A 27,186-nucleotide genomic window follows, 5' to 3' on the forward strand; every position below is an offset into this window, starting at 1 on the left:
TTAACTATCTGATTACAGTTGACCCTTGAACAACGTGGGTTTGAGCTGCTTGGGTCCACTTACATGTGGATTTTTTTTTTCAATAAATGTTGTACAGCACTGTAAATGCATTTTCTTTATGATTTATTATTTTCTTAATAACATTTTTTTCTCTAGCTTACTTTATTATAAGAGTACAGGATATAATACATATACAAAATATGTGTGTCAACTGTTCATGTTATCAGTAAGGCTACTGGTCAACAGTAGGCTATTAGTAGTTAAGTTTTGGGGGGAGTCAAAAGTTATGTGTGGATTTGTGACTTTTGGGGGGGTCAGTGTCTCACCCCCATCTGCTCAAGGGTCAACTGTAACCTAATTGCACCAAATATTTTAAAGGAGACGAAGAGTGCCAAGAGTATATAAATGGGGATGCCCTCTACGGTAGGAAATCAAGAAAGGGTAATAGTAAGTCTAAAATTCATTCATTCATTTATTCATTCATTCAACAAATATTTACTGAATGCCTCCTGTGGACCAGGCACTCTTCGAGATGCCAAGGATACAGCAATGATCAAAAAGAAGTCCCTCTTCTTAGAGAGCTTACATTCTAGAGGGGTTATCCAGGAAACAAATAAATAGATACAATAGGTCATATGGCTATATGGGAAAGACAAGACAGGATCAGGAGAATAGGATGCTGTGTGCTATTTTACATAGATTCATCAGGGAAGGCTCCTCTAAGAGGGAACATTTGAACAGAGCTGAGTTGAGGAAGCAAGATGTTCAGCTGTCAGAGGGGAGAGGGTGGCAGGCAAGGAGAATAAACAGCAAGTGCAAAGGTCCTGAGGAAGGGGCATGAGGAAAGCGTCTGTGTGACTAATAAAGAACTGAATGCAGGAGAGGAGGTTGGAAAGGCAACGTGAGACCCACTCACATGGAGCCTTGTGAGTGACTGTAAAGATTTCGGCTTTGAATCAGATGGAGTGAAGAGGCTATTGGAGGGTCTGAGCACAGAAGACATGATGCTGCTGCTTTGTTGAGGAAAGATCCCAGAAGGCAAGAAAAGCAGAAGCAAAGCAGTGAGACTAGTTAGGAGGCCACCACAATACTACAGGCAAGGGATAACAGCGGCTTAGGTCAAGGCAGCAGCCATGGCACCAGGGATACGTGATTTGAATCTAGATACATTTTGAGGGTAAAGCCAACATGATTTGGAATGTGGGGGGGAAAGAGAAGCCAAGGATGGTTTCAAGGTTTCGAGCTTGTTCAACCATCACAGACTGAGGATGGGGAAGATTCAACAGGGGCAGGATTCACATGTTTTGTCTGGAGATGGGTATGTGGGTCTGGAGTTAGGAGGCGTGGTCCAGGCTGGAGATGTGTATTTGGGAGCTGTCAGGCAGCGATGGAGGGCTCCCCCGGACACAGGGAGAGAAGATCTGAAGTGCCGGGCTTGGGAAGTCATAGGCAAGAGCTACTTCCAGGCTGGGGAAGAGCAGACAGGAAAGCTTGCAGGCAGGGGGAGCCATCGGGGCATCAGCCTGTTGAGAGAGCAGAAGGTGATCCGGAAAGGGGTCCTGATGGCCTTGCAGGACCTGTGAAGAGATTTGATCTTTCCCTTACAGGTAAAGCCACACCATTATAGTATTTTAGGCAAGGACGTGCCACGGGCAGTCTTGCATTTCAGCGAGGTCTTTCCATCCACAGCTGGAAGAATGGGTTCGATAGACAATGCAGTGAACAGTGAGCCAGTGGGTGGGCTGGGGGTGGGGGAGGGAGACAAGAGGCACAGCTGGAGTTAGGACAGCACGTGGAGCGAAGCAGGAGGGTGGGAGAGCAACTCAATGGGGAGAGCCGGCAGGCTAAGGTGACTCCCTGGATGTGAGGAGTGAAGGACTCACAAGAGTAGAGTCAAGCTGCACCTAGTCCCCCATCTTAGACAACACTTGGATGTTGGTGCTAAGAATACTAGAAGAGCAGCAGGTTGGGGCCGGGGTGGGGGGGGGGGGCGGTGAGGAGAGAGCCTGTATTCATTCAACAAAACTCTCCAGAGTGTCTGGCACTCAAGGGCTAACGAATGAGCAAAAAGCAAATGAGCCAAATGCTGGGTCCCAGGGCAGGTGCTCTGAGTTCACGGCACCCAGGGCACATCTCAGGATGCAGCTCGGTGTGTGAGAGAGATCTGAGCCAGAAGTGGTAGCTTAAGATTCAGCAGCTTACGGATGGTAACTGAGGCCTTGGCAGGGCTGATGTGGCTGGAATAGGGAGGGATGAGAAGCAGGGCTAGGACCCAGCCCTAAGAAATGCCTGTGTGAATGGATGGGGAGTGGATCTCCATCTGAATCAAAAGGAAAATGAAGAAGGAACACTATCACCTTTACACCACTTAGGATCAAATTACAGGCATCAGGTGCACTCCACATTTCAGGACCTTTGGAGTCATGTAACTGATTTTATTTCACCCTAACAAAAACTGTTTTCTTCCCTGGTTATCAATTTTGCCATTAGTCGATGAAATATTTGGAGAAGATGAGATTTTCAGCCTGAAAAGGAGCACTCTCAGGAGTCTCTGTCTCCAGTTATCTGCAGGGCTGTCCTTGACCAGAGAAAAATCATCCTCTGTGCCCTCTGAGCATGGAGCTGGGGATGAGAAGAGTCACAGAGAGACTGTTTTTGGTTCACCGAGACAAAGCCTGTCTTGAAGAGTATCTAGTGATAGCGAAGAAGCCCCTGTAAAGTGATGAGCTCCCCGTCACTAGAGGTGTGCAAGTTGGAGCTGTGAGGTTGCAGAGAGAGGTAGAGTACAGGAAGGGGCAGGGAGGGGTGAGTGGACTCAATGGTGACGTCTCTGGGGCCCAGGAGGAATGAGCTGAGCGTCGAGACCCTCACCCAGCACAAGTTGTGTGACCCAGGCACCACTCCCCACTTCTCTGAGCCTCTGTTTCTCAGCCTCTGTTGCTGCACTGGATTGGTCAGAGAGTAAGGCATCTGGACACCTGGTAGCAGGAGACACTTGATAATGTTAGGAGCACCCAGATCTAAACACAACGTCCAGTGTTTGAGCTATACTGCCCTGTTCCAAACCCCAGCAGGGCAGTAAGAGGCATTATGGGCACATTCTGTTGGCCACACGTTCACCACCTCTAAGTCAGTGTAGAAGAAGCCACACTCAAACCGTCTGCACATTTCACATCTGGAGCTTTGGTCTGAAAGTCAGACTCTGGCCTTCGAAATGAAAATTACTTTAAAAGCCTGCAGCTTCACGCAGAAGTTAAACATAATGCAATCATAATTTCATGGTTGGGGGAAAAATATATATATATTTTTTTAAAGATTTTATTTTTAAGTAATCTCTACAACCAACGTGGGGCTCAAACTCACAACCCTGAGATCAAGAGTCTCACACGCCTCTGACTGAGCCAGCCAGGTGCCCCCAAATACAGACTTTTTTTAAAGAGAGGAAATACAACGAAACATTCATTGGTGAACTGGGCCGAGTTTATGATTTTTGTTTTGTTTTGTTTACCTCTCTTTCTGTTCTTTCCAGAGTTTCTATAACAAGAAATGTTTTGGGGGGGGGGGGGGAAGCTCGTAGTTTAAAAATAAATAAAATAGGGGTACTGGGTGGCTCAGTCGGTTGGGCTGCTGACTTCGGCTCGAGTCATGATCTCACGGTCTGTGAGTTCGAGCCCCGCATCAGGCTCTGTGCTGACAGCTCAGAGCCTGGAGCCTGCTTCAGATTCTGTGTCTCCCTCTCTCTCTGCCCCTCCCCCACTCATGCTCCATCTCTCTAGCTCTCCAAAATAATAAATAAACATTTAAAAATTTTTAATAAACAAAATAAACCTGCATTAAAAGGCAAAATTAAGTCACTTTTCCAAATTTTTACTGGTGCCCTTACATAGCGCAGAGTTAACCCAGAGCCTCTCTTTGCCAAAGTATCTGTCTCTGGCCAGGCAGGGGCACTAGGACGTTATGGCCGAGCCCAGTCTGTCTATTTTCTGGCTAATGGGAGCCTGCCCCGTCATGCTCTTCCAGAGAGGCCCTCCAGGTGCCAGGACACACATAGGAAGCATCTGGGGCCTGCCCTGCAGCTCAGTCCAGAGACACCTGTAACACCAGAAATGCTAGCACTTTTTGAAGGCATGCTTACTATGCGCCAAGCACTGTGCTAGGGGCTGCGGACTCACAGCCCATTTAATCCTCACAATATCGTGAGTGCTATATCCCCATTTTACCATAGACAATACCATAGACAATTTCAGAGAAATTAAACTCAGAAAGTACGTGGATCCAGAATTTGAATCCACATTTATTTGATTCTAAAGCTCTCAAGTATTACATTATACTTCCTCCTCATGTTAAAAACAAATCAATTACTAAAAAGCCATGAGTGCCGTGAAGGAGGCATACAATTGGAACCTCAGAGAAGGCACTATTAAAGTCCCCAAAGGGGAAGGAAAGATCAGGGAAGACTTCTAGGAAGAGGTGTCCATTGAATTGAGCTTTGAAGGATGAGTAGGAATTTACCAGAGCATAGCACACAATCAGTCAGAGTGGGTGTTCAGTGGATATTTTTAATTGTAAGAACTAACAAAGATTTTAACTGAATTTACAGATGAAATAACATGATGTTTGGGATTTGCTTCATGATAATCCATTGTGAAGACAGGGAGTATGGGGAAGGATGGAGGTATAGATGACACAAGATTACCCACGTGGCTGATTGTTGAGGCTGGTGATGGATGCATGCCATTTATTATATTATCCTCTCTATTTTCACATAGATTTGGAAATGCTCTTAATGAAATGAACGTATTGACCCATTTGTGCCCACACACCACGAGGACCTGATGAAATAATTCAGTAAATATTTACCGAGCACCTATGTGCACCCACACACTCTGGGCATGACGGAGCCGCCAGTGACCAGTGACACCCTGTCCCAGCACTGGCCAACTCACGGACAGGGAGATGAGGCCGGGACTCAATCCAGGGCAAGCGGCACCAGGTATGGTTCAAGGGGCTCTGAGCTCAGAAGGAAGGAAGGCCCCAGCCCTCAGCAGGGGGATGCGGGCGCAGGGGTGGGGGGCGGATCCAGCAGATGCAGCATCTGAGCATCTGAGGTGGTTGAACACACAGGAGTGCACCTGTCGTGGGGCATGCAGGGCAGGCACCTGAGCCAGGGAAATGCTCAGAGGTGGGAACTAAGAGTGCACAGGAAACACGTGGGGAGCTCAACAGACCCTTACAGGAGGATGGAGGGCAGAGGAGGGCACAGCACTTTCCACTTCAGTCTTGAACTGGCCTGATTTTTTAGGACACTCCCTGGACCATGATTGTTCCCCCCTTCCCTCCCTGAAACTGTCCACATCCCCAGAGCACTCGGAGCCATCAAAGTGAGTGACGGCAGGCTAATCACAGCCACTTGGGTGTGAGGAGGCCCCTTGTCTCTCTCCGAGGACCCTCCAGCGAGGACAAGTGCAGGACAAAAGCTGTGCCTCCCCCTCCTCGCCTGCCACAGCCCTCATTAGCATCATACAGAAAGCCTGCCCGCCTGGCAACTGGGCAGGCCAGCCCAGCTTTGGCTAGGCCCCAACCAAGCAGATGTGGACCCTGAAGGGGCCTGTGGGCAACCCTGCCCCCCCTCCTCAGAAACTAACCACGCCAGGCAACCACGGCCCTGTCCTGCCAGCCCCATCAGCCTTTCCTTGCATCGCCCCACAGAATCTGCTGGGACTGCCAAAGAGCCAAATGGAAGCAGAGAAGCAGACGAGTCCTGAATGATGACTCCTGGGGTCTTAGAGACCTGTCATTAGGCTCAGGGTCAAATCCTAGCATCCTAGACCGGGGCAGCCACTTCAGAGAGCTGCTTTAGAACGTGCCATTGCCGGAAAACAGACAAGACAGACACTCAGCTTCCCAGGACTTTAAGTCTCCAGCCTGGTCGGGCAGGTAGCCTGCAGCAGAGATCTGAGGTCCCAGGCGGTCCTGGACGAGATTGCCTGGGGGCTTGGGGCTGGGAGTGCCTGTGTCTGTCTGGATCCCACCTATTCAGGGGTAATGGAGAGGGGCGTGAGAGTGATGGGGAAGCCCGATAGCCCATTGAAAGCGCAGTGCCCTGGGGACTGCTGGAGAGAGGGGCGGAGCACGAGGGAAGGAACCAAGGCCAGCTGTGTGGGAACGGCCAGAGGGCAGAAGGCCCAGCCTCCCGAGATCCTGCAGAGCCTGGGACCCAGGAGCACCACAGGTCCCAGGCTGCAGAGGGTAAGCTGGGAAGGGCGAAGGACCCTGGGCTCCCAGGTCGCAGCTGGCTGAGCTGTCACCAGGCATGGGGTGGGAAAGAGTTTTTCACCCTGGTCCCGTAGGTCCACTGGGTCTCAGAAAGGCAGGGGTCTTTTGTGGGGCCTAGTTATGGGATGGCAAGGGGTTGGGGGTTGCCTAGGGAGAGGGGACGTTATCTGCAAACCACCATCTGCATCAATGAAGCGGAGTCAGGAGAGATCACGTCTCCCCAAATCAGGGAGCTCACAGAATAACATAACCAAACCTCCCTTCCCACAGTGTAGGAGGGAGCCCTCCGATTTCCACTCCAAGTAGTCCCATCCTAATGGCCTGGAACTGGGTGGTGCCTCTCTGCAGTGATCCCAGCTGTATTCAGGGGTTCACCTGTAGTGGGCTGAGCGAACTGGCTCCCCAAACAGCCAGGGTCAGAATCCCAGCTGGGCTCGTCTCTTAGCCACTTGACCTTGGGCAAATCATTTAACCTCTCTGACCTCTGTGTTTCCTCATCTGTAAAATGAGGAGTGACTGTCCTCTTGCATTGGGTTGTTGGGAGGAGTCAGAGTGTGACAGCAGAGTCAAAAGCCTCGCCCTTTGCTATAAACTGTAGACACTGAGCACAGGTGGGTGAGGCTAACCTTCAGTGACCCACTTCCTCTTCCTGAGCTTCCCAGGTCTGGGGCTGGGGTCCCTCGGCCTCTCTCGGTGAAAATCTGCTCTTTCCTAGGGGACTGGCATATTAACAGGTCTAAACTTATGTTAATTCAAATTAAACAAACTTAAAAATTCAGTTACTCAGTCACACTAGCCACATTTCGAGTGCTCGATAGCGGCATGTGCTCAGCGGCTATCATATTGAGCGGGGCAGACACAGAACATGGCCATCATCACACAAAGCTGTATCGGACAGTGCCGGCCTAAAGGCATGAGACAGCTCCAGGTCGGGAGTTAAGAGATCTGGACTCTGGTTCCAACTTATCTCCTAACTCATGCTGTTTAAACAAGTCCCTTTGCCCCTCAGAGCCTCAGTTTCCCCATCTGTGCAGCCTATCCCACACTGTGCAAGGCAGGCACAGTGCTTGACGAGGCCCTTTTGATTGATTCTATCACCCCACTGCCTTGGATCAGGCCCACAAGGAAACAGGTGTGTGGGTGGAGCCCTGCTGATCTGGAGGCAGAGGGACTCACCTGCCCACCCTCATGCTCCAGCTGCTCCAGAAAATACCCTGGAGTCCAAAACTTGTCAGGCAAGCCTCCCTGGGTCTCAGTGTCTCAGACAATTGCAGGTCAGCAAAGCCGGAGCCTGAAGAGCAGGCCTTACAGTGGGCCAGCGTGTACCTTTCCGTAGGCTTACACAGGCCTGAGAAGCCGGAAGACCCCAAACTCATCCCTCTCAAATAGGCAGGGCCTTGGGGAGGAGGCAGCCTCATGGAAGGCAGCCCGGAGGGGAGGAGGGGAGGAGGGGAGGGGAGGTGTGGAGTGGAGAGTCAGAGAGTCAGAAATGCGCTATCAGCACTGCCCGTCCTCCCCACTTCCTCTCTTGAACGGATCACATCCTGTTATTGTGTGGACAGAGAAGGCCAGGAGCTGGGGAGGGAGGCAGGGCTCAGACCAAGTGAGTGGCGAGAGAAAGGAGGAGCCAGAGGGAATGTCACAGTGGGCATCAGGTAGCTCTAGCAGCCCAGCCCTGCCTGACCCCAGGTGGCCTGGCAGGAGTAGGGCACCCAGGAGGGAGGACCAACATCCCCGGAGCAACTTGCCTCTGCCATTAAGAGAAGATGCTGGAGCTCAGGACAGGCTGTGCCTCCCTGCAAAGGCACCTGGCGGGCGGGAAATGGTACCTTCTTCAGGAAGCCTTCTCCAGCCTCCTCCCCAGGCTCTTTTCAATTCAGCATTTACCCTGGGCCTGCAGGGCCAGAGCCAGACTTCCCTCAGCCCTCGGGCCTCTCTCTCTCACAACACTTTCCTCTGGGGTTGTAATGTTCTGGATCTGTTCCCCTCCACCTAGCTTCCACCCAGCCTTTGTGCCCTCTTCGGACAAGGGGACAGGGAAAGTCCCTTGCTGGCCCCCCAGCATTGCCCAGCATTGCCCAGCATGTGGCGGGTCCAGAGAAGTTCCTGATGCTGTGAATGATTAGTGTTCCCACTTCCCTCTCTGCCCTCTTTCTCTCTTCTGCCGTTCCCAGGTATAGCCCTGTCCCAAATCCATTGCTAGCAATAACAATGGCTCTTTCTATAAAACACAAGCACTTTATAGAGATTATTTTGAAATCCCATGCCAGCCCTGTTAGATGGGAGTTAATATCTTTACTTAACAGATGAGGAAACTGAAGCTCAGAAAGGGTAAGTGATTTACCCAAAGTCACACAGCAGTACAATCAGTGGTAGTCCTGAAATTTAAACCCAGATAAGTCTGACCCCAAGCCTAGGCTCCTTCTGTGGCCCACAAAGTGCCTCTCTTTCTGCCTTTCTTGCTCAATCCCACCCATGTCCTGGCCTCTCCCTTCCTGAACTGACACCACATCGACTGTCCTTACTGCCTGTCCTCAAGCTGAGCCTGTTGCTATAGGCAAGCTCTCCAGTGCCCCCACCAATTGCTCATGGTCCTGGGCAGATTCTACAGCACAGCACGGGCCTGTCTGCTCTAAAAACACCAACTACTTAGGGACTATTTCTTCTTCCTCTCTTGAAGGGCAGTGAACACTGGCTTTGGACTCAGACCTGAATTCAAATCCTGAGTAACTGGTAAAACCCCATCCCCTCTCTAGGCCTCATTTCCTTCTCTGGACAACAGAGAGGATGCTCTGGGTGTCCTGACTTACTCCTTTCACTCTGACTCATGATGGCCCAGCACCATGGCCTGTCCTCAGTACATTGGTCAGATGTGCTGGCCTGGCTCACATCAGCCATAGGGCCAGAGAGAGCACCGTTAGTTGTTTTGCACGTAGAGAAGGGGGAGTGGGCAGCACAAGGGGGCAGGGCTGCTATGAGCACAGGGATAAACAGCCTCCTGATCTTCATCAGCCACACCTCGCCCCACCCAGGTCCAGTATGATAACCAGGCCACTGGGGCCCAGCCCCAGAAAGCTCACACCCCGCCTCCCCACCAACAGAAGCAGCCCCAAGAGCAGAGCTGTCCATCTGCCCCAACCAGCCCAGAACTGTGGTTTTCGGCCGGGGTGGGGGTGGGGTGGGGGAGAACATTGCAGGAGGCATCTTTGTAGGGATGACCCAGCCTCACACCTATCCCATCCACCCTCTCATTCCATGCTGGCCTCAACACTGAGCTAGGAGTTTCCATACGTGGGAACCTCTTCATTCAGTCAATGTTGAAAGGATCCCATGCCAGGTCTGCCATGGGGCACTGGAGGCCAAGAGACCAATCAGGCATGGTCTTGCCCTCAGGGGGCTCATGTTTGATTGGGGAAGCAGACAAGTGAGCACAGAGGGAAGGGAAGCCCCATAGAGTCAGGACAGACTTCTGGGTGCTGGGGACAATTTAGCCAGACGAAAGGAAGATGGAAGCAGATGATAGATAGAAACAAAAAGTGCAAAACCGAAAAACCGAACGGTTAAAAACACAATGGCAGCCAGGACAGAAAGGTGAGTACAATAGGGGTGGAGAAAGCAAATAGTGGAATGGGCAGAATGGCGAGAACATGGTCTCTTCCCTGAGGTGGGCAGAAGGTGTCCTGGGAGGCAGGAAGTCTAGTCTTGCCCTGCCTGCCACTATTGTCATTGTCCATGGGATGTGTGGCCCTGGGAAGACTCTTCCTCTCTGGGCCTCAGTCTTCCTATCTGAAGATGGAGACACTAGTCCAAACGATCCCCAAGGGCCTGGCCCACTTGGGCAGTCAATAGCCCCACAGACTCTGCCTGGTGGCCACAGAGTCAGGTCTTCCTCACCTCTCTGTAAATGGAGTCCCTGCCCTCTCCTGGGAAAGATCCTCCTGGAAATAGGTACTCCTCCCTTCCCATTCTCCTCCTCCCCAGATGCCATCCTCACCAGAGCCTCGGCTATCACTGCACTGGTCTTGGCTAACCACTTCCTCGACCCCAAACCCCCTTTCACTATAGCTTCCGAAATGTCACTCTCTTGCTTGCATGAACGTGCATCTCTCTCTCTCCTCCACCCCCTCTCTCACCACCCGAACCCCCTTCTCCTGCCCCAGGACTAAGTCTCCTCTTCCTATCTTCCCAAAGGCTTCCTTGCCCTGGGCCAGGGAGATGCATACTTGGGAGTCTTCTAAAAGCCCAGGAGCTTCCCTACAGGCCAGAGTTTGACCCTCAAGCTCTGCATGGCCCTGGCCCTCCTAGATTATGGTTGGAAGCTTCCTAGGACAGGTGCAGCCAAGATCAAAGCCTGGCAAGATGAGCAAGGCTAATCCCAAAGGAGCCAGAGTCATCCAGGGGCCCCTTGAGTTCCCTTCTGGGCACATCTTTTTTTCCCTGCTACTAATCACCTTCTAATGTGCTGTAACTTCACTGTATCAACACCATAATCAGCATATTTAATATGCGTGTGTGTGCGTGTGCGCGCTTACTGTCTCCTTGCTAGAATTCAAGCAACTCAAGAACAGGGATTTTGGTTTTCTTCACTGCTGGATCTCCAGTACCTAGAATGATACCTGGCCCGTTGTAGGGCTCAAAAAACACGACTACATGGAAGGATTGGTACTCCACTGGAAATGCTAACCCACTGAGGTCCCTGAAGTTCCAACAGTCCATATGCAGAGCCCTCTCTGCCCCCCGAACCCAGAGTCCCCGTCCGTCACGGCATTTCCATTCCTAAGCCTCCCCTCACTGATCACTTCTCCCAAAGCCTCAGCCTGTCCCTGAGCCCCACGTGAGACCTGCACCGCCCAATCCTCGAGAGTCAGGTATTAGAGCTGCAGCCTCCATGGAGTCATCAGAGCACCTGGGACCATCCTCTGGTGAGACCTTAATCTGTCCTGAACTTATGAGGAAAGCCACTGCCCCAGCCATACAGGCTGAACCCAGCACACAGAGGAGGCCACCTGTGGGGTGGCCCTGCGCCACAAGTACAGGTACACAATGTTCAGAAGAGGCCCCCTCTGTGAGGCCTGGGAGAGGGAAAAGAATGGAACCTCTAAGGCGGGGAGCCTCAGGGTGGGATCATCCCACCCTGAGGGAACAGCTGAGTCCTGGAGGCCCCTCTATATCCAGGGAGACAGACTCTTGTCAGACCTTTCCTTTTAATGTCCCAACTCTCAGGCCTGGGGGCGCAAGATCCAAGTACAGAGTCCAGGCCCCTTTGTAAAACTTTTATTTAGAAATCTTCCCAATATATCCTTATATATATACACACATCATCACCACAAGGGTTTTGTCGCTAAAGAGTCACGCCCACAGTGTTGGCCTCCCGGCTGTACAAAGGTCAAGGTACCCGGAGCGGTTACTCCCCTTCTGCAGAAAAATGCGGAGACCAACACAACTCATCACGTACAGTACAACATTGACGGAAAGTGCTGGGCCCGCCCACAGGGACAACGCGCTATGTACAGGGGCAAGGGCAAGCCTTTGGTGGGGGCCACGTACCATCAAAATCACAAGTACGAGACCAGACCAGCCCCAAAGGCCAAGATAGTTGTCAGCTGACTACAGATGCTGTGCCCTCTGTTCTGTTTTCGGAATAGGATAAAGGTTGTACCATCTTGTCGTTGCCACCACCAATAAAAGCATGTGAATTTTCCTGAAAAGATGTGAATCCCTCCGGTCATTACAATCATCTCTCTTCTCCACGCTTTTTTTTTTCCTTTACATTCCTTCCCTTCGCAGAGATATGATTCTTGGAATGTTGCCATCTCTTTACAGGTGAGGCAGAGGAAGAAGAAGGGTATGCTGGGTGGGGCGGAGGGTGCGCAGTTGGACATGAAAATGAAAATTTTGGATCTTCTGTAGGTCTTGCAAAGACATGAAGCCTTACCATTCCCTACCCAGGCCAGTTTGGGGAAGCTGTATTACGTTTTACATATTCCGCCCGTATCTTTTTCCATTCTTACTCCTGTGCCTCCCCTTGGAAGGAAACGAAAATGAGGTCAATCTGGAGAAATGTGGACAATCAGGATAATTCAGGCAAAAGTGGTTTGGAACCTAGATTACTCAAATGCTATGCAGTCAGGCAGGCTGGCCCACTGCCCAGGCCCTGCACTCAGGGTGAGAAACCCCACTGCAGCAATGATATTGAGGGCAGAAGGGTTCTTTCTGGTTTCAAAATGCTACTTTCATGATTCCACTCAGTCTACACCACAGCCCTAGGAGACAGGCCAAACCAGGGTGTTTATGAGAAACCGACATTGAGAGAGGTAACATCCATATTGTCTGAGAGAGGAGGAAGCCAGAAGCTTGAGTTCCTGATAGAATGTGTGATCATCTCCTAAATCGTCTCCACTCATCCATACTGTGGCCACTTTTCACTCCCAAGTCAAATTACTCTGCCAGGAGGTAAATAGAGTCTTAGGACCTAGGACAGGGGCTCCATCTTTAGACAGATGGGATTCCCCACATCTGTGGGAATCTTGGAGGAGCTCCACATCTTGGAGGAGCTTCCAAGTACTGGAAAGAAACCAATCCTAAGTTCACCAAAATAGGATGTTGGGGGTCTTAAATGGATGGAGAATGGTACTATAAGGGTTACCATGTTCCCCCCTTACTCACAAACTGGACCCCACAACTTAAGAGGGAGGGGAGAGAGCAGGGATCATGCCATCCGCATTCGGCTGTGCTCAAGGTCCTTCACCACAAGGGATTGTTTTCCCTCTAACCCCAAAGGCAGAGCCTGGTGGGAGATGGCTGCGGTGACTTGAGGGTACAATGACAGGTATATAGGACTTGGGTGGAGTGTGTTCCACGGGGTTGGAATGCATGTCACAGGCAGGCCTGGCCTTAAGAAAACCATGTCCCACCATGTGGATTGACACAAGAGATCAACAGGACAGTGGGTCCACTCTACAAAAAAATTCTTCACTTTACAAAAGGACTTGCAGTAGTAATTCTTTAAAAGATGAAGGATAAGGGTTTGATTTACAAAACTTTCATGTACAACTTTTGGAGGGGGACACTCTTATTGCAGTAAGCCAGCCTCCCATACACACCCTAGGTGACTGAAAGCTGTATAACCGAGGGGTGTTGAAGATTCTGCTAAGTGATTGTGCATATGTCTGGGTCTCAGCCAGGGCCTGGTCTCTGGTCTCTGGATTTCCCATGCCCCAGAAGGGGGCTGGCGCCTGGGTCCTATCAAGACCTAAAGATCCCACCAGTAACTGAAGTCAAGCAAAAATCCCAAATGCCAGAAATTCATAGGACAGGGTTTGCGCTCAACTGAGTTCAGAACACAGACCAGACCATCAGCAAGCAGACTTCCTGGGGGTGAGAAGGTCCCTCTGAGCATCTGCGAGGACACACAGATGGGGCTGTGCATCCATTGTCAGCACAAGCACATGCCCATCGGCACACTGGCATTCGTTCACCGTACAAACAGTGATGGGGAGCTCAGAATACAGGCAGGAAGCTCTGAGACACCATCGGGATGTGAACCCACAGCCCTAAACAGCTCTTGCTCAACTCATTCTAATCACTTTCCCTCTCTCTGCCTTCACATGAGGCCCAACAGGGCATGCTCCCAACTACAGACTCGGTTCCCACAGCCACAAGGATTAGGAAGGCAAGTCTCAGTGGGGAGAAAGCAGAGCTTTGATCCCGGGGCAAGAGTAAGGGCTACTGGGTTTTCTGACCCTCTGGCCCAGCTAATCAAGAGCAGGCTGTCCACTGGCCATCTTCTTCAACCAGGCCCTGAAGAAGGCACCTCGAGGCTTGTGACTCTCTGCGGCAGCTGGCAAGCTGGGTGGACCAACATGGGCCTGGGTGAAGATGGGGCTCACCCAGAAATGGGCAGCTACCAGGTACCTACATATTTGGACAGAGTGGCCACACAAGCCACTCCAGCCAGCTTGGGGGGGGTGGTGCTGAAGGCAAGGCAGAGGCTGCTGGATGCCCCAGGGGAGAGCTGACAACCCCAAGTCTCAGCAAAGACGGGGGTCCCAAGCTCCAGGCCAAAAGCAGTGCCAGTTGAGCTCTTTACTTTAAAGTCTTAGGGATTTGGGGGAGGGGAAGACCGTGCCGTCTTCATAAAAAGTACCTACCACTTTGCTCCATTTTTCTGTTCTACCACTGAGTCAGGAAACAGGAAAGCCAGCCGGGGCAGTTAGGACTTCCCAAAGTTCAGACATCAAGGAAGGCTCGTCAAGTCCACTGCCCTGCTTCAGAGCTGCCCAATCCTCACCCCACCTGCCCTGAAGCCCACGGTCCCAGCAGCCTGAGGCTGCCCTCCTGGCCGGTCCTGAGTGGCCCTGGCCCCATCACCGAGGACCTGCTCCATCAGCGGCTGGCAGCATGGCAGGATGGAGGCTGCGGGCCGTGTGCTTGGGTGCCGGCTCTTCTGTGTAGCTGTCCGGGCTGGCGGCCCCATCCAGAGAGCTGCCACAGCTGGAGTTGGGGGAGAGCATGTCCTGCAGCAGGTCGTCTGCAGGTGCACCGCCCCCTCCCCCACCGCCTCCTCCACCAGCCCCCACCACGGGGTCCTTGCCAGGCTTGGCCCGTTGGGTACCCTCCTCCTCCTGGTCATTGAGCAGCTTGGCCAGGAAGTTGATGTACTTCATGGCCAAGCGGAGGATCTCATTCTTGCTGAGCTTCTTGTCTGGGGGATGTGTGGGGATCAGCTTGCGGAGCTCAGCAAAGGCCCCGTTCACATTCTGCTGCCGCCATCTTTCTCGGCTGTTGGTGAAGATGCGTCGCACGACTTTGGTGTGAGGACCTGGAGGTAGGGGGACAAGAGTTAAAACGGTGAAATGGAGGTGCCCCAAGGCACCTTCTCCTGTGGGGAAGAAGAGAAACCAGTCATTGGGAAACTGGGGAAACCCAGAACGCCTTCCCTTACCTTTTACTTAGAAAACTCCTATTCAGCTTGTAAAGCCCAGTTCATCTGTTTCCTCCTCTCTGAGGATTTCCCTCCACCCCTTGGGACAGACCTCACCAACCATCACGGCCCTCCAACCGCCTGATCTCCATTACTTTTGATCATTGCTGTCTGTGTCTATGCTTGTTGCCCTGTCTGGGCTGTGAAACATTTGAGGACAGGGACCATTTGTCATTCACTCATTCATTCATTGTGACAAACTCTGGAGCCAGACTTTCCGGGATGATTCCTGACTATTACTCACTAGAGAGTGACTGGGCAAGTTACTTAAACTCCCCGTGCTTTAGCTTCATCATCTGTAAAATGGAGATAATACTAGCAACTAAAGTCACAAGATTGTCATATGGATCTAACAACGAACACAGGTAAAGTCCTTAAGACAATACCTGCCTCAGATAAAACATTCAATAAATGTCAGCTATTATCACCCAACCATCAGTTATTTACTAATAACCAGGCACCAAGGAACATGATGAACAAAACAGACAGGGTCCCTGCCCTCACGGAACTTCCATTTTAATGGTGATGACAGATGATGAACAAGTACAAACAAATAACAAATGAACAGGAAGCGGAATGTAATAAAATATGGAAAGGAGCCACTACATTTAGCTGAGGTGGTTGGGGATGGCATACTGGAGAAAAGTGACATCTAGAAGGTAAGAACTAAGGCTAAACAAGAGCCAGCAGCCACAGGAAGGGAGGAGGGAATGGTATGGCAAAGGCCCTGAGCTGGAAAATGGCTGAAGCCAGCCTGGCTAATCAGTGTGGTTGTGATCAGAGTAGGCTGAATCCAGACCCCATAAGTCTCTGCAGTCAGGGTGGGGACTTTATACTAAGGGTGATGGAAAACCCAGAGCAGGGGTTTGGTAAATGTTTGCTAACTGATCATGCTGGCAGGAGGGGGAATGGAGTAGAGAGCACAGACAAGAGGGAAAAGGGCCCACCCACCCTGTGGGCTCTCTCCCCCAGGAGAGGAGTGGAGAGACAGCCATGCACAGGCACGGCGTGAGGCTCTGAGCAGGTGTCTGGGGGCTACCTCAGTCTCTCCATGTCTACAATGCACTGATTACAGACTAGACCAATTTCAGACTATATTCACGTACTAAGACTTGTGGAGCAGTAGCAGACACCAGCGTGCATGTATTGAGCACCTATGGTGTTCAAAGCACTGCACAAAATATCCAAGCCTGACCTGGGATGCCCAAAGCCAGAGAAAATAGAACAGGGCCCTGCAAGTGTTCCTGAGCTCCTGGGCTGAGGTGACCGCTTCCCTCCCCAACACTGAGGCACACAGCCAAGCTCCCAGCAGTCATCAGGAAGCTCTGTGCACTGAAGGAACTCCCAGTCCTGGGATATTTATTTGCCCTCTTTGATGACCCCTAGAGCCAGACCTCAGAATGGGGAAACTTGAGTAGGGGAGACGAGGAGAGGAAGGGTCAAGGCATCACCTAAGACCCACTGCTCATTCCACTGAGACTGAGGCTGGGACAGCTCATCCATGCCAGCACTTCTAGCTTCATCATCTGTCTCTCTTACATGCACGTGCACACACACATACACACGTATACACACATGCACACATACACACACACGATATTCTCTCAGAGCGGATCATTCACTCCCTGCCCACTGTGCCTCTGAAAGCTGTCTTTCTAAACCCCAACAGGCCCCAGCCCAATGCACTCTTCGCCAAAGGCCAGACCCAAGCTGGGAAAAACAGCACTGTGCTGGCAGTCCTACCCTGGGCTGCTGCGGAGGAAATAACTCCATGTTCTTTGGCCTCCAGGCCAGACAGAGGGGTGTCCCTCAGCTGTGACATAGAGAAGACCGTCCCTGCTCCATGGTAATGCTGACTGATCTTTAGGGAGCTCCTAGGTGAGGAGGGGCATTATAAGTGCTGTCACAGCTACAGCTAGACAGAACTCCAGAAGGAGCGCCTACCCTGAGCCAGGCCCTAAAAACACTTTACCCCATTGTACTCTTTCAGCAATCTGTAAGGAAGCAATTACTCTCCCCACTTCACAAATGAGGAAACCGAGAGCCAGAAAAGTTCAGCAGTAGGAATCCACATCAAGTCCCGACTTTACACCTCGAATTAGTTCCACTTCTTTGGACTCTTTCTGGTTATACCTTTGACTTCCAAGTCTCATGGACAGATTCTGCACCCCCACACACATACCCTCCTCTCACCTCCATTTCTGCCTCTTCCTCGCTGGCACCTTCCCAGAGAACCTCCCACCTCTCCACACCCTCCTCTTCCCCCAGTCTGTCCATCCCTCTGCACCCTCTGACTCTCCGTGGCCAGGTACTGAGTAGGTGCTCAGTAAATGTTAGTGACATTTATGGGTAATGGTCTCCCTATACGTCTGTGCTCCCCCCAAATCCTCACCCTCTTGCCCCTCTCCTCCTTCCTCTCTTTTATGCCTGATTCTCGCTGCTTCTGCCCTCTGCAGAAAATGCCTCTTCCCTGGGGAACTTCGGGACTGGTTCTGCCTATTTCCTGTTTGGTATACCCACCTCCCCTCTCTAACCTAACAGCACTGACACGTCATCACCCTTCCCTCTTGGACCTACACCCCATATCCCAGGCTGATCAGGTCTTATGAGGCCTGTTCCTTGTCCAGACTCTAGGCCCCCTCCTCTCCAGAACACCACAGAGGACTCCTCTCCAGAAGCTCCAGCTCAATACATATCCCTCTTACTGGCTCCTTGAATAAACCCAGTGTGGCTTCAAGGCCTCAGGTGCCCTTCCTACTGGAGCCCCAGGCCCCAGCCAGGCTGAAGCACTGGAGGCTCCAGGGATTGGCTCCAAGTCCTGGGCTCTGGAAGAGCCTGCTCTCCTGCCCCCTGGTGTTGGGTCCCATCTACTGCATCAGATCAACACTGGGGAGAGGGAGGGGATACTCCAAATTTCCCATTCATCCAACCCCTTCCCCCAAGTTAAGTGCCAAAGATTACTCGGGTAGTTCACTGTAGTAGTGCCAAGGACCTTCTCAGGGAATCTAGGATGTCAGGAAGGAAACTCCAGTTCTCAGTTCTGGGTGTGGAACGGAGACGAGATGGCCCCACAATATAGGGTCCTGGGACAAGGCCCTTAAATGTGCAATTCCAGGCAGTCCAGACTCCAGACTCCAAAAAGGACTTGGGAGGTGCAAGAAATCCCTGAGGGGCAGCGCTTAGAGGCAGGGAGCACCACGTGTTCTGCGCTCCGCCTGCGATTCTTGCCAGGGGTTGGAATGGAGCTACAGTGGGGACTACAACTGACTCCAGGGGTTTGGGCTAAATGCCTCAGTGTGTCCTCAGCACCACTTCCCTCTTCCCAGGACCATGAGAGGGGCCCCCAGCCCAGCCCATGACTTCCCCTAGTCCCAGGTCTAGTTGCAGGGTGAGGATTCTGGCAGACTCTGGTTCCAAGGCAGCCAACCCAGCTATGTGAGACACCCATGGAGTAGTGCCCAAGGATCCCACCTTCAAGGGGCTCTAAGGAGCATGAGGGAGGACACAAAGGTGGAAGCAGGTAGACTCACCATCAGTAATCTCCATCTCATAAGGGGAGGGCCTCCTCTTCACTCGGTTGTTGGTGGCGAACATGGGGAAGGCATCTGGCTCCCCAAAGAACCCACTGTGGGAGGGAGCAGGCAGATCACAAGATCACACGTAGGTGGAGGGGAGAAAGCCTCCTCAGCGATCCTCCCCACGTGTTCTTGAGCCTCCCACCACCCTTGGGAAAACAAGGGGGCTCCTGCTCCCTTCACACCTGAGTTTGGAATAGAAGGAGCATCACACACACACCCAAACACACTCACAGAATGCTCCCACCCTCTCTCCCCGGTGAGACAAGCAAGGGGAGGAGGGACCACACTCCCACACACCCCTCCCCCCACACAAATGATAAGTGAACACATGGAACAAATGCAATAATGAACACACACGCAACTCACAGGCAAGCATACTCCCCTTCCCGGTACAAGCACAGGATCCCCAGACACCTCCCCTCCCAAACAGGTACTCATACAGGCAGATGTGGCCTTCATACCTTGTGTGCTGTGCAACTCTAGCCCCTCACAAGGCACACCATCCCTTTCCCCCCAGATCGCCCCACCTTCATCGGGGGTCCCATGGGGGCCGCCGACATTCAACAGAAAGGAAACCTTGACTCACCACTGTTTACATGCCCCCCCCATCACCCACTCTGTGCTTTCCATGGCTTCTTTCTCGGGGTCTCCCACAGACTCAATAACTGGCCCACATTATCAACCCCTGCCTCATCTTCCTGTCTGCGCGCCACCTCTACCTCTATCTCCCCGCCATCTCAGTGGCCCCAGCAGGAAAATGGACACCCTCACACCGAGAGGGGTATACACCGCACCCCTCCCCCAACTGCCGCCCTGCCCAGCCCGGCCGAGGGGCAGAGGGGCTCAGGAGGGGCTCAGGAGGAGAGGGAGGGATCCACTCCCCAGATGCGCCCTGGAGCAGTTTCCGAAGAGGGAACCCTCTTGCAACGACCATCAGCTCCGTATCTCTTACCTGTCCACTGAGGGCTGCAGTTTCCAGAAGAATCTCACAGCGGAGCGCATTCAGACACATTCTTGCCCGGTACCCACACGCCAGCGGCTCCCTTCGGGCCACTAGCCACCACGCACGCACACACTACCAACACCCAGCACAGCCAGCGCGCTTCCACTCACTGCCGGCCACATGCCTGCACGCCCAAAGGCGTGGACCCCTCGCGGGCTCACGCACACCCACGCAGGCCGCACACGCACGGGGCACGCCACCCCCGGCCCCGCGCACACGCACACTCCCACAAAGGGCTCCCGTCTGCTCGCGCACGGGCTCCAGCGAGCAGACTTTTCCGCCCTCGGGGCTACTACTCCCTTCCCTTCCTGCGCTCCCGCCGCTAAGCGCGGTCGCTCCGAGGGGCACAAGGGGCGCCCCGGCAGGATGCTTCCCGGGGTGCCGCCCGCCCACCCCGCCCCCTCCCACCGCGGCCCTGACCTGCCGAGCGAGGCCAGCGGCTGGCTGAGGCTGTAGAGCAGCGCGCGGCCGGGGGCGGCGGGGGCCGCCAGCGCGGGTGGGCTCAGCTGCACCATGCGGCCGTCGCCGGGCAGCTCCGCGGGGGCCGAGGCGGGCGCGGGCCCCGGAGGTCTGCACAGCTCGGTGGTGGGCACCCGATGGCGCGCTTCGGCCGCCGCCGCCGCCGCGTCGCGGCCCTTTAAGTCCCGCGCGGCGCCGCCCCCACCGGCGGGGCCGCCCCCCGGACCGCCGCGCGCGCCCAGCTCGATGACCGGGGGCTCCGCGGGGGCCGCGCGGCTCGTCTCCTTGGCGACGCCGTTCAGCAGGACCAGGTGCGGAGGGGCCATGCGGGCCTCGGCCGCGTCCCGTCCCTCTAGCGGGGGGTCACTGCGGGCCGCCTCGCTCGGCGGCCGCTCCGTCATCCTGCGGGCAGACAGACAGACAAGCGGACGCCCGCTCTGACAACCGCCCCCAGCCCACCGAGGGGTGGGTGAAGGGGGTGCAGGGCTCAGAGAAATTCTCGCACCGAGACGTGGGAAGAGGCGGACCAACTTAGCGCCACGTGGACACACGCCCTCCCCCGGGGCCTGAAGGCCCAGCGGGGGGCTGGGGCAGGAGGGAGAAAGGGGGGGGGGGTTCTGGTTTGGGAGAAGGGAGAGGGGCCTGGGAGACACAGAGACTGAAGAGATGGAAAAACACGACAGGCATTGGAGGAAAAGGAATACAGCCAGCGAAAGAAAACAGAAGGGGGAAAAGGAAGGAAATGTAGAAAGAGGCGAGAAAGAAATACCATCTTGTCCCCCTGCTCAGGCCGCAAGGGAAGAGGAGGGAACAAATCCCCTGACCATGTTCTTCCCGCCCCCCTTTTGGTTTTGGCGGGGAAACTGTGGCGCGGAGGTGGGGTGCTTTTCCAACCACCCTCAGCAATACCCGCCCCCAGCCTGCCGCCCGCACACGAACATCCAGAAACCTGGGAGGGGTGCAAGTAGGGAATTCAGGGAATGGAGGCTACAGGGCCTGGGGTCCACTGTGCCACAGCTGGCAGCGCTTCTTGCTGTCTTTTCAACACATACGCACCCCCCTGCAGGGGTTGTCTGTCTGTAGTAAGCAAATACGCCGTGTATTCTGGGCAGCTGCTGGAAACCCCGGTGGCCCTTTACTCCCACCGAGACCAGAGATGAGACACTGGGAAGGAAGAAAATGATCCTAGCCCTACGTCCCCCACACACTCCACCTCCTTCTGCCTAGCTGGACTCAAGTGAGGTGGGGTCTGGAGGGGAGGCTTGGCTGAAGGGCTATGGAGCCTCAGCATTCAGAATGCTCCTGAGGCCACCGGGGTCTAGGCTCCCATCTGTGAGCGGGAAGAGGTATCACGAAGGCCCTTGAACTCTTCCATCCCCCTCTCCTGCCGTGGTGTCCTCTGGGAAATGGGGGCAATACCTCATTTATGCATTTAAAAGCACCTGCAAATGCTCAAGTAAACATTATCCGGACCATCCAGGGGAATGCCTTGCCCAAGGTCACATGAACCTATTGGCCACAGAGCCACAGAGCGGGACCAGAACTTCTATCTCACTCTGTCTGAGCTATCCTCCTGTGTACCCCCTCCCATGTATATCCCTGGGGCTGAGGACACTCCTTCTCTTCTCCACAACCATACACCAGGGTGACCACAGAGGCTCCACTCCCCACTAACACTGACTGGGGGCCTTCCACCACCCTGCTTCGATGCCAATAGAGCCAGGCTCCCGAAAGAATGAAAACCAAAAAACCATGAGACTCTGGGTCTGCAGTTTGGGGATGCTTGTGAGTTCTTTTAATAAAATACGTATATAATCAACCCAACAGGCTTCATAAGATGTCCAAAAGAAGATTTCTGCTCTCTGAATTAGATGGTTAGGATACTTTATAGCAGAAAATACACAAAAATCCAATTCATCCCCAACCAAAGGGCATCTAATCACTCGCGGCAGCCATTCTGCCACTGCACCGCTCCGGACAAGAGTTGGCCTGGGAAATATCCTCCAGCTCCAGAAGAGAGACCCGACCTTCTGAAACCTCTTTGGGGCTCAGCAAAATTGCCACCAGACACACAAGCTGATGGAGAATTGTCATTCAGATTGCACTTCTGCATTGGGTCTGCCAGCTCCAGGGGCTCGCCCTGCAGACAACAGAATTCCCCAAGACCTGGTGTACATGAGCTGCAAAAGCAGTGGGTTCACAAGGCTTCATTGGAAATGAGTTTACGATTATGGCGGAAACAATAGATCTGTATCCACAGAATGGGACTGCCAAGACACTGCAGCCACTAGAAATGCACCAGAGGTATACCAGTCTGGTGTTCCTGGCTCCCCTGCAGCAGTGAAATGCACCAGTAATATACCATCCTGTGGCAAAATATACAACCCCCAAGGTGCTGGTTCCCTACCTTACTGTCCCCACACACCGTTGTGTGCCCAGTGACACGTGCTTCAGCCCCAGCTTCTAACCAGAGTGACCAATGGTGCACACTGCAATCACCAGACTGAGTTCAAGCTCTCCTTATGACACATTTATACCCTCTGATTAATTCTGAGGCTTCATGTAGGCGCGGGTCCCCAAGGGGCAAGAGGAGCACATATTCCAGATGAGTTGACTCTGGCCCCAAATGCCCTCCCCAGAGGCCTATAAATATCTGTATCTCGGAGGCTCCCCGTGAGAAACCTTTGATTGGCCCCCAGGGTCTGTGGCCGACCTCTCCCCCCGCCCATCCCTGAACCTTAGGAAAACCCGGCAGGCTGTTCTGCAACCAGGATCACCCATGCCAAGGGTCCATGCTCCAGAAGAAGCCAACAGCGGACTCATAAGCACCTCTGGTTGTAGGAGACTAACCCCAATCACTTGGCTTTGGTTAAGATTACTGAAAGGAAAGCCCGAGTGATTTTTACTTTGTTCATTTGTTTTTATTTGGGGAAGACAAAGGAATGGGGAGAAGCTTTTGAACAGAATCGCACTAGACTATTTTGACCATTACAACTCCTCTGTCTTTGTGCGGCCCAGAACCAGCTCGCAGCCCCCAACACCGGATCCTCATCTCCTGTTGCCAGATGGCCGCAACGTTTCCGTTCGAGTCTGAACAAGGCAGGGATCCCAGGAGCTCCTGGGGGGCAGCAACGGGGTCTCGGCAGCTCCCAATTCCGGGCAGGGAAAATTTCTCATGTGAAAACAGCCTCCGCTGGTACCTGGGGTAAGAACTAGCTTCCTGCCCTTCATATTGCACCCACACCCGAACGAACCCCCGGGGGAGCCCCAAGCCTGCGCTGCATTCGCGAGAACAGAACCATATTCCCTGCTACTACCAGAGTGGAGGAGTGTTCCAGCGGCGCTCCGCTCTAGGCCTCAGGCCCCGGTCAAGGCCCACCGGAGTTGGGACTGCACTAGCCAGGATGGCTGGGCCTTCTTCCTGCCAGCGGCCCAGGCACACGCAGCCTGCGCCACCCAGAAATAGCTGCCCCAGAGTTAGGAGCCTTGTGAAGCAAGCACAGGACCAGGACTGATGGGAGCGGCCTGGAGGGCTAAGTCCAGCTAGGTGTTTTTACCCAGGATTGAAAAAAGAAAGGGTCCCGCTAGAAACCACAGAAGCACGGATCCCGGATTCCCAGCTCTGGGCTCGTCCTCCCCTCACCCAATCGGACACCGGACTGGCCTCTGTCCTGAGCCTCCCCCACCCCAGGCCGGAACCCAAGGTCTTCCTGGACACTGTTGCCACCGATAACTGTTCCCCCAAAACTCACCTGGGGCATATTTAGAGAGACAGGCCCCTCTGAATAGGATCTCCACTCCGCCGGAGAGGGGCGGGAGCCAAGGTCCAAGTTGTGGACTGGGGTCTTTGCTTTCCCCCTCTCTCGCTGAGAGACCAGCAGTTAGGCCACGGTGTGGTCCTGGGCAGTCTGCCGCGCCCAAAGCGAGTTTCCAGGAAAGATGGGGGTGGAGAGAAAGAGGGAGGGCGAGAGGGAGGGAGAGAGAGAAATGGGGGTCAATGGCTGGGAATTACCTCATGTCCTCGCCGCCGACCAGCCTAGGGAATTGCAAACAGCTTTCTGCCCCCAACTTGCAGGTGCTTGAAGCCTCCCCCCAACCCCCCTTTAAAAAGAACCCTACACCTGACCAATCAGGAATAACTATTTACTCCAACAACAACAAAAAAACGAACTCTCCACAGACTGCCAGAACATTTTCGGGCCCTCCAACCGGGATGTCTGGTTCAGTGCGGCCAGCCGAGTTTGTTTTCTAAGCACTGACGTGTCTATGCGGTTGGCTGGCTTGGGAACCCGGGTCAGGCCCAAGCAGCAGCCACAACGCCTAGCACGGGTGGGTGGGAAATGTGTGTTGGAAAAGGGGATTCCAGTCTTCAGACCCTGATCTGTGGGGCAGAACCTCCAAGGCCCCCATTCTCTCCATATCCACCTCTAGCCCAAAGCGAAACCAGAACCCAATTCCAAAAGCTACTTTCTCAGAGAAATGGAGTCAGAACAGCACTGATCCAAGAGGATGGGGGAGGGGAGGGAGAGATATCTTGATCTATCTAGGTCCCCTCTTTTCTTCCTATTGAGAAAGAAAGAAAGAAAGAAAGAAAGAAAGAAAGAAAGAAAGAAAGAAAGAGAGAGACACAGGTAGCCCCCATCTTCCTTTCAACCATCCCCACACAATGATTTTCAATTTTTCAGTGTTCAGACTAGCAGAGTAAAGGAGAATTCTAGTAATTCCTTGCAGCAATAAACAAGGCAAAGGGAGGAAGGATAAACACAAACCCAATACTGCTTCCCAGGGTGTAGTGTAGTGAGATTTAGCCTGCTTTTTTTTTTCCTCCGAAGGGTTTTAATTTGTTTTGCCTAAATTGTCCAGTTTATGATTACACATCGAAGCCTTGGATTAATTCCAAAGGACTCTTTTTTTACCCCAGCTTTGGTAGAAATACAGGAATAATTCTTCCCTGCAGTTTCAGTCCAATGCGGGAGATTTTCTTTCTCCTCTTCTAATCGAAATGGGGGGAGGGGTGGGAAGAAGGGAGAATTCACTCATTCCCGTATCTTAGGTTGGGTTAATTTTTGCTTTATGACAGAGTCTGTGTGTCCGTCCCTCTCTCCATTTTCTCTCACAACCCCAAGCTCAGCAACTTAAAAAATAGAGCGGGGGGGGGGGGGGCGGGAAACGGCGCTGCTTTGTTATCGCTCCAAAGAAGCTAAAAGGGACAAGCCGCTTCGCTTCTGAACGATTACTTTAATTAAAAAGGATGATGATGACGATGAGGATGATGGCGACGACATCAGTAACCATAATAACTGGCAAAACAAAATCCATTTTTTCGCAGCGAGGGCAGCACTAACCCCATCCCTCCACAAAGCCTGGCCGGGGTCACCGACGCGACGTGTACCTGACCCACGCGGCAATGTCGTTCACCCGGGGAGGGGATAGGAAAGTGTTCTTTGGAGATTATCCCGAGGGTCCCCACCCAAGGCGCGAAACCTGGAGAATGCGCCCATTGTCTTTTCCAGGCCTCTCCCGCAGACCCCGGCGGAGGTACCCGCGAAACTGACCAGAAATGGATGAAGCCTGGGTGCGGCGGAAACCGAAGCCGGCGGCTACCGGCTTGAAGGAGCGGGCCTTGGCGAGCGCTGCTCAGCTCCGAGCCTGAAGAACCTCCCACTCTAACAAACCCTTCGAACACCGGGGCACAGGCTGGCCTCTGGACAGAGCAGCCGCCGACCGGGCTCCGTCTGCCCATCCAAGCCAACACTGGCTTCCGAATACATCATAATTTGGAATAAAATGTGAAATCCCTCTCCCCGCCCCCTTGCCGCCTCCTCAACTTGCGGCCCCATCTCCTGCTCGCCCTCCCCTCCACCCCCCAGCGATTTGCAAATGCACTTCTAAAGGACACAAGCACACAACCCAGTATGGACAGGACCACACACGGTCCAGCCCCACAGAAGGGAAGCAAAGTAAACACAACCCAACACTGCCCCGCAAGTCGACATGGTCGGCCCGCACATTGTCCAACGCGCCACAACGAAATCAGTCCAACGCAATCGCTCACGGACAGACACCTAAGGTAGTCAGGATCACACACGCCCGACACAACGAAACCACCCAAACACAATCGCCAAGGCCACACAACCCAACACCCAGAGGCAGACCCGTGACGAGAAAGCCAACGAGCATAACTGTATACAACGATGAAAACGCAGAAGGGCTTGAAGAATCCAAATCAACAACCCAAAGGGCGCGGACACCATCACACTCGGACACACAGCCCATCGCCTGGGAAGACCACACTCGGAAGAAGTCAGCATTGCCGACGGCTCACACACGCACTCACAATCCCACCGCATGCACACAACCACCAAGAAGAAATGAAAACCAACCACCGCCTCGCGCATTTCTGTATATTGCGTAAGGAAAAAGGGGAAGGAAGGAAGAGAGTCTCCGTGGCGGGAGGGGCGGCGGCGGCGAGCGGAGGGCGTCCGTGGAAAATGCCCCCCATCGAAAGAAACCCAGGGAAAAGGAGCGAAGACCTCTTCTGCGAGCGGGGGGAAAGGGAGAGAGGAACTGACGGGGAATTCCGCGGGAGGCCGTAGGTTGCCTCCCCCTAGAAAAAGGCCAGAATGCTCACGTTTTGCCGCTACGGGGGGACGCGTGTGGCCATTTTGAGGCCTGGTCCTCAGTGCAGAGGCCCGCCCCCGCCCCCCGTCCCCGTCCCCCGCCCGCGCGCCCAGGCTCCTCCAGCGACGCGCGCTAATCCCCGCTCACGTTCTGGGCCTCGTTAGCATGGGCCGAGGCGCGCCGGGGCCGTGTGCGCCGCCGAGATAAGGCACTGCCGCGGGTCCGCTCGCCCCCGATAAGCGCCTCGGCCATTATGGGCCAAATGA

At 53.5% G+C, this 27,186-nt stretch overlaps 1 protein-coding gene across 7 annotated transcripts; it reads right to left on the reverse strand.

Annotated features, from left to right (window-relative positions):
• Positions 1–11,535: 11,535 nt before the first annotated feature.
• TAL1 (TAL bHLH transcription factor 1, erythroid differentiation factor) lies at positions 11,536–27,020 on the reverse strand. Of its 7 annotated transcripts, none has more exons than XR_006712272.1 (5): positions 24,052–26,676; positions 20,261–20,701; positions 18,790–18,884; positions 14,427–15,097; positions 11,536–12,300 (listed from the first exon to the last, which is right to left on the reverse strand). XR_006712272.1 is itself a non-coding variant. In XM_045477264.1 (5 exons), the coding sequence occupies exons 3-5, from the start codon at positions 20,698–20,700 to the stop codon at positions 14,643–14,645; spliced, it is 990 nt and encodes a 329-aa protein (XP_045333220.1). In that variant the 5' UTR covers position 20,701; positions 24,052–24,207; positions 26,931–27,020; the 3' UTR covers positions 13,266–14,642. The 7 variants fall into 7 exon arrangements, 6 of the variants coding, with proteins under 6 accessions (XP_045333220.1, XP_045333221.1, XP_045333219.1 ...); XM_045477264.1 differs by lacking the exon at positions 11,536–12,300 and adding an exon at positions 26,931–27,020 and having other exon boundaries at positions 13,266–15,097; positions 24,052–24,207; XM_045477265.1 differs by lacking the exon at positions 11,536–12,300 and adding an exon at positions 26,683–26,894 and having other exon boundaries at positions 13,266–15,097; positions 24,052–24,207.
• Positions 27,021–27,186: the final 166 nt, after the last annotated feature.

Source organism: Leopardus geoffroyi, chromosome C1, assembly GCF_018350155.1.
Source record: "Leopardus geoffroyi isolate Oge1 chromosome C1, O.geoffroyi_Oge1_pat1.0, whole genome shotgun sequence".
Taxonomy (NCBI): domain Eukaryota; kingdom Metazoa; phylum Chordata; class Mammalia; order Carnivora; family Felidae; genus Leopardus; species Leopardus geoffroyi.

Excerpts from the sequence above, each read along its gene's own strand:
- TAL1 (XM_045477264.1), bottom strand. The coding sequence starts at position 20,700 with ATGACGGAGCGGCCGCCGAGCGAGGCGGCCCGCAGTGACCCCCCGCTA. Across the intron at positions 18,885-20,260 it reads CCGCTGGCCTCGCTCGGCAG|TGGGTTCTTTGGGGAGCCAG; the intron begins GTCAGGGCCGCG and ends TCCCTCCCACAG. Across the intron at positions 15,098-18,789 it reads TGAGATGGAGATTACTGATG|GTCCTCACACCAAAGTCGTG; the intron begins GTGAGTCTACCT and ends CCCTACCTCCAG.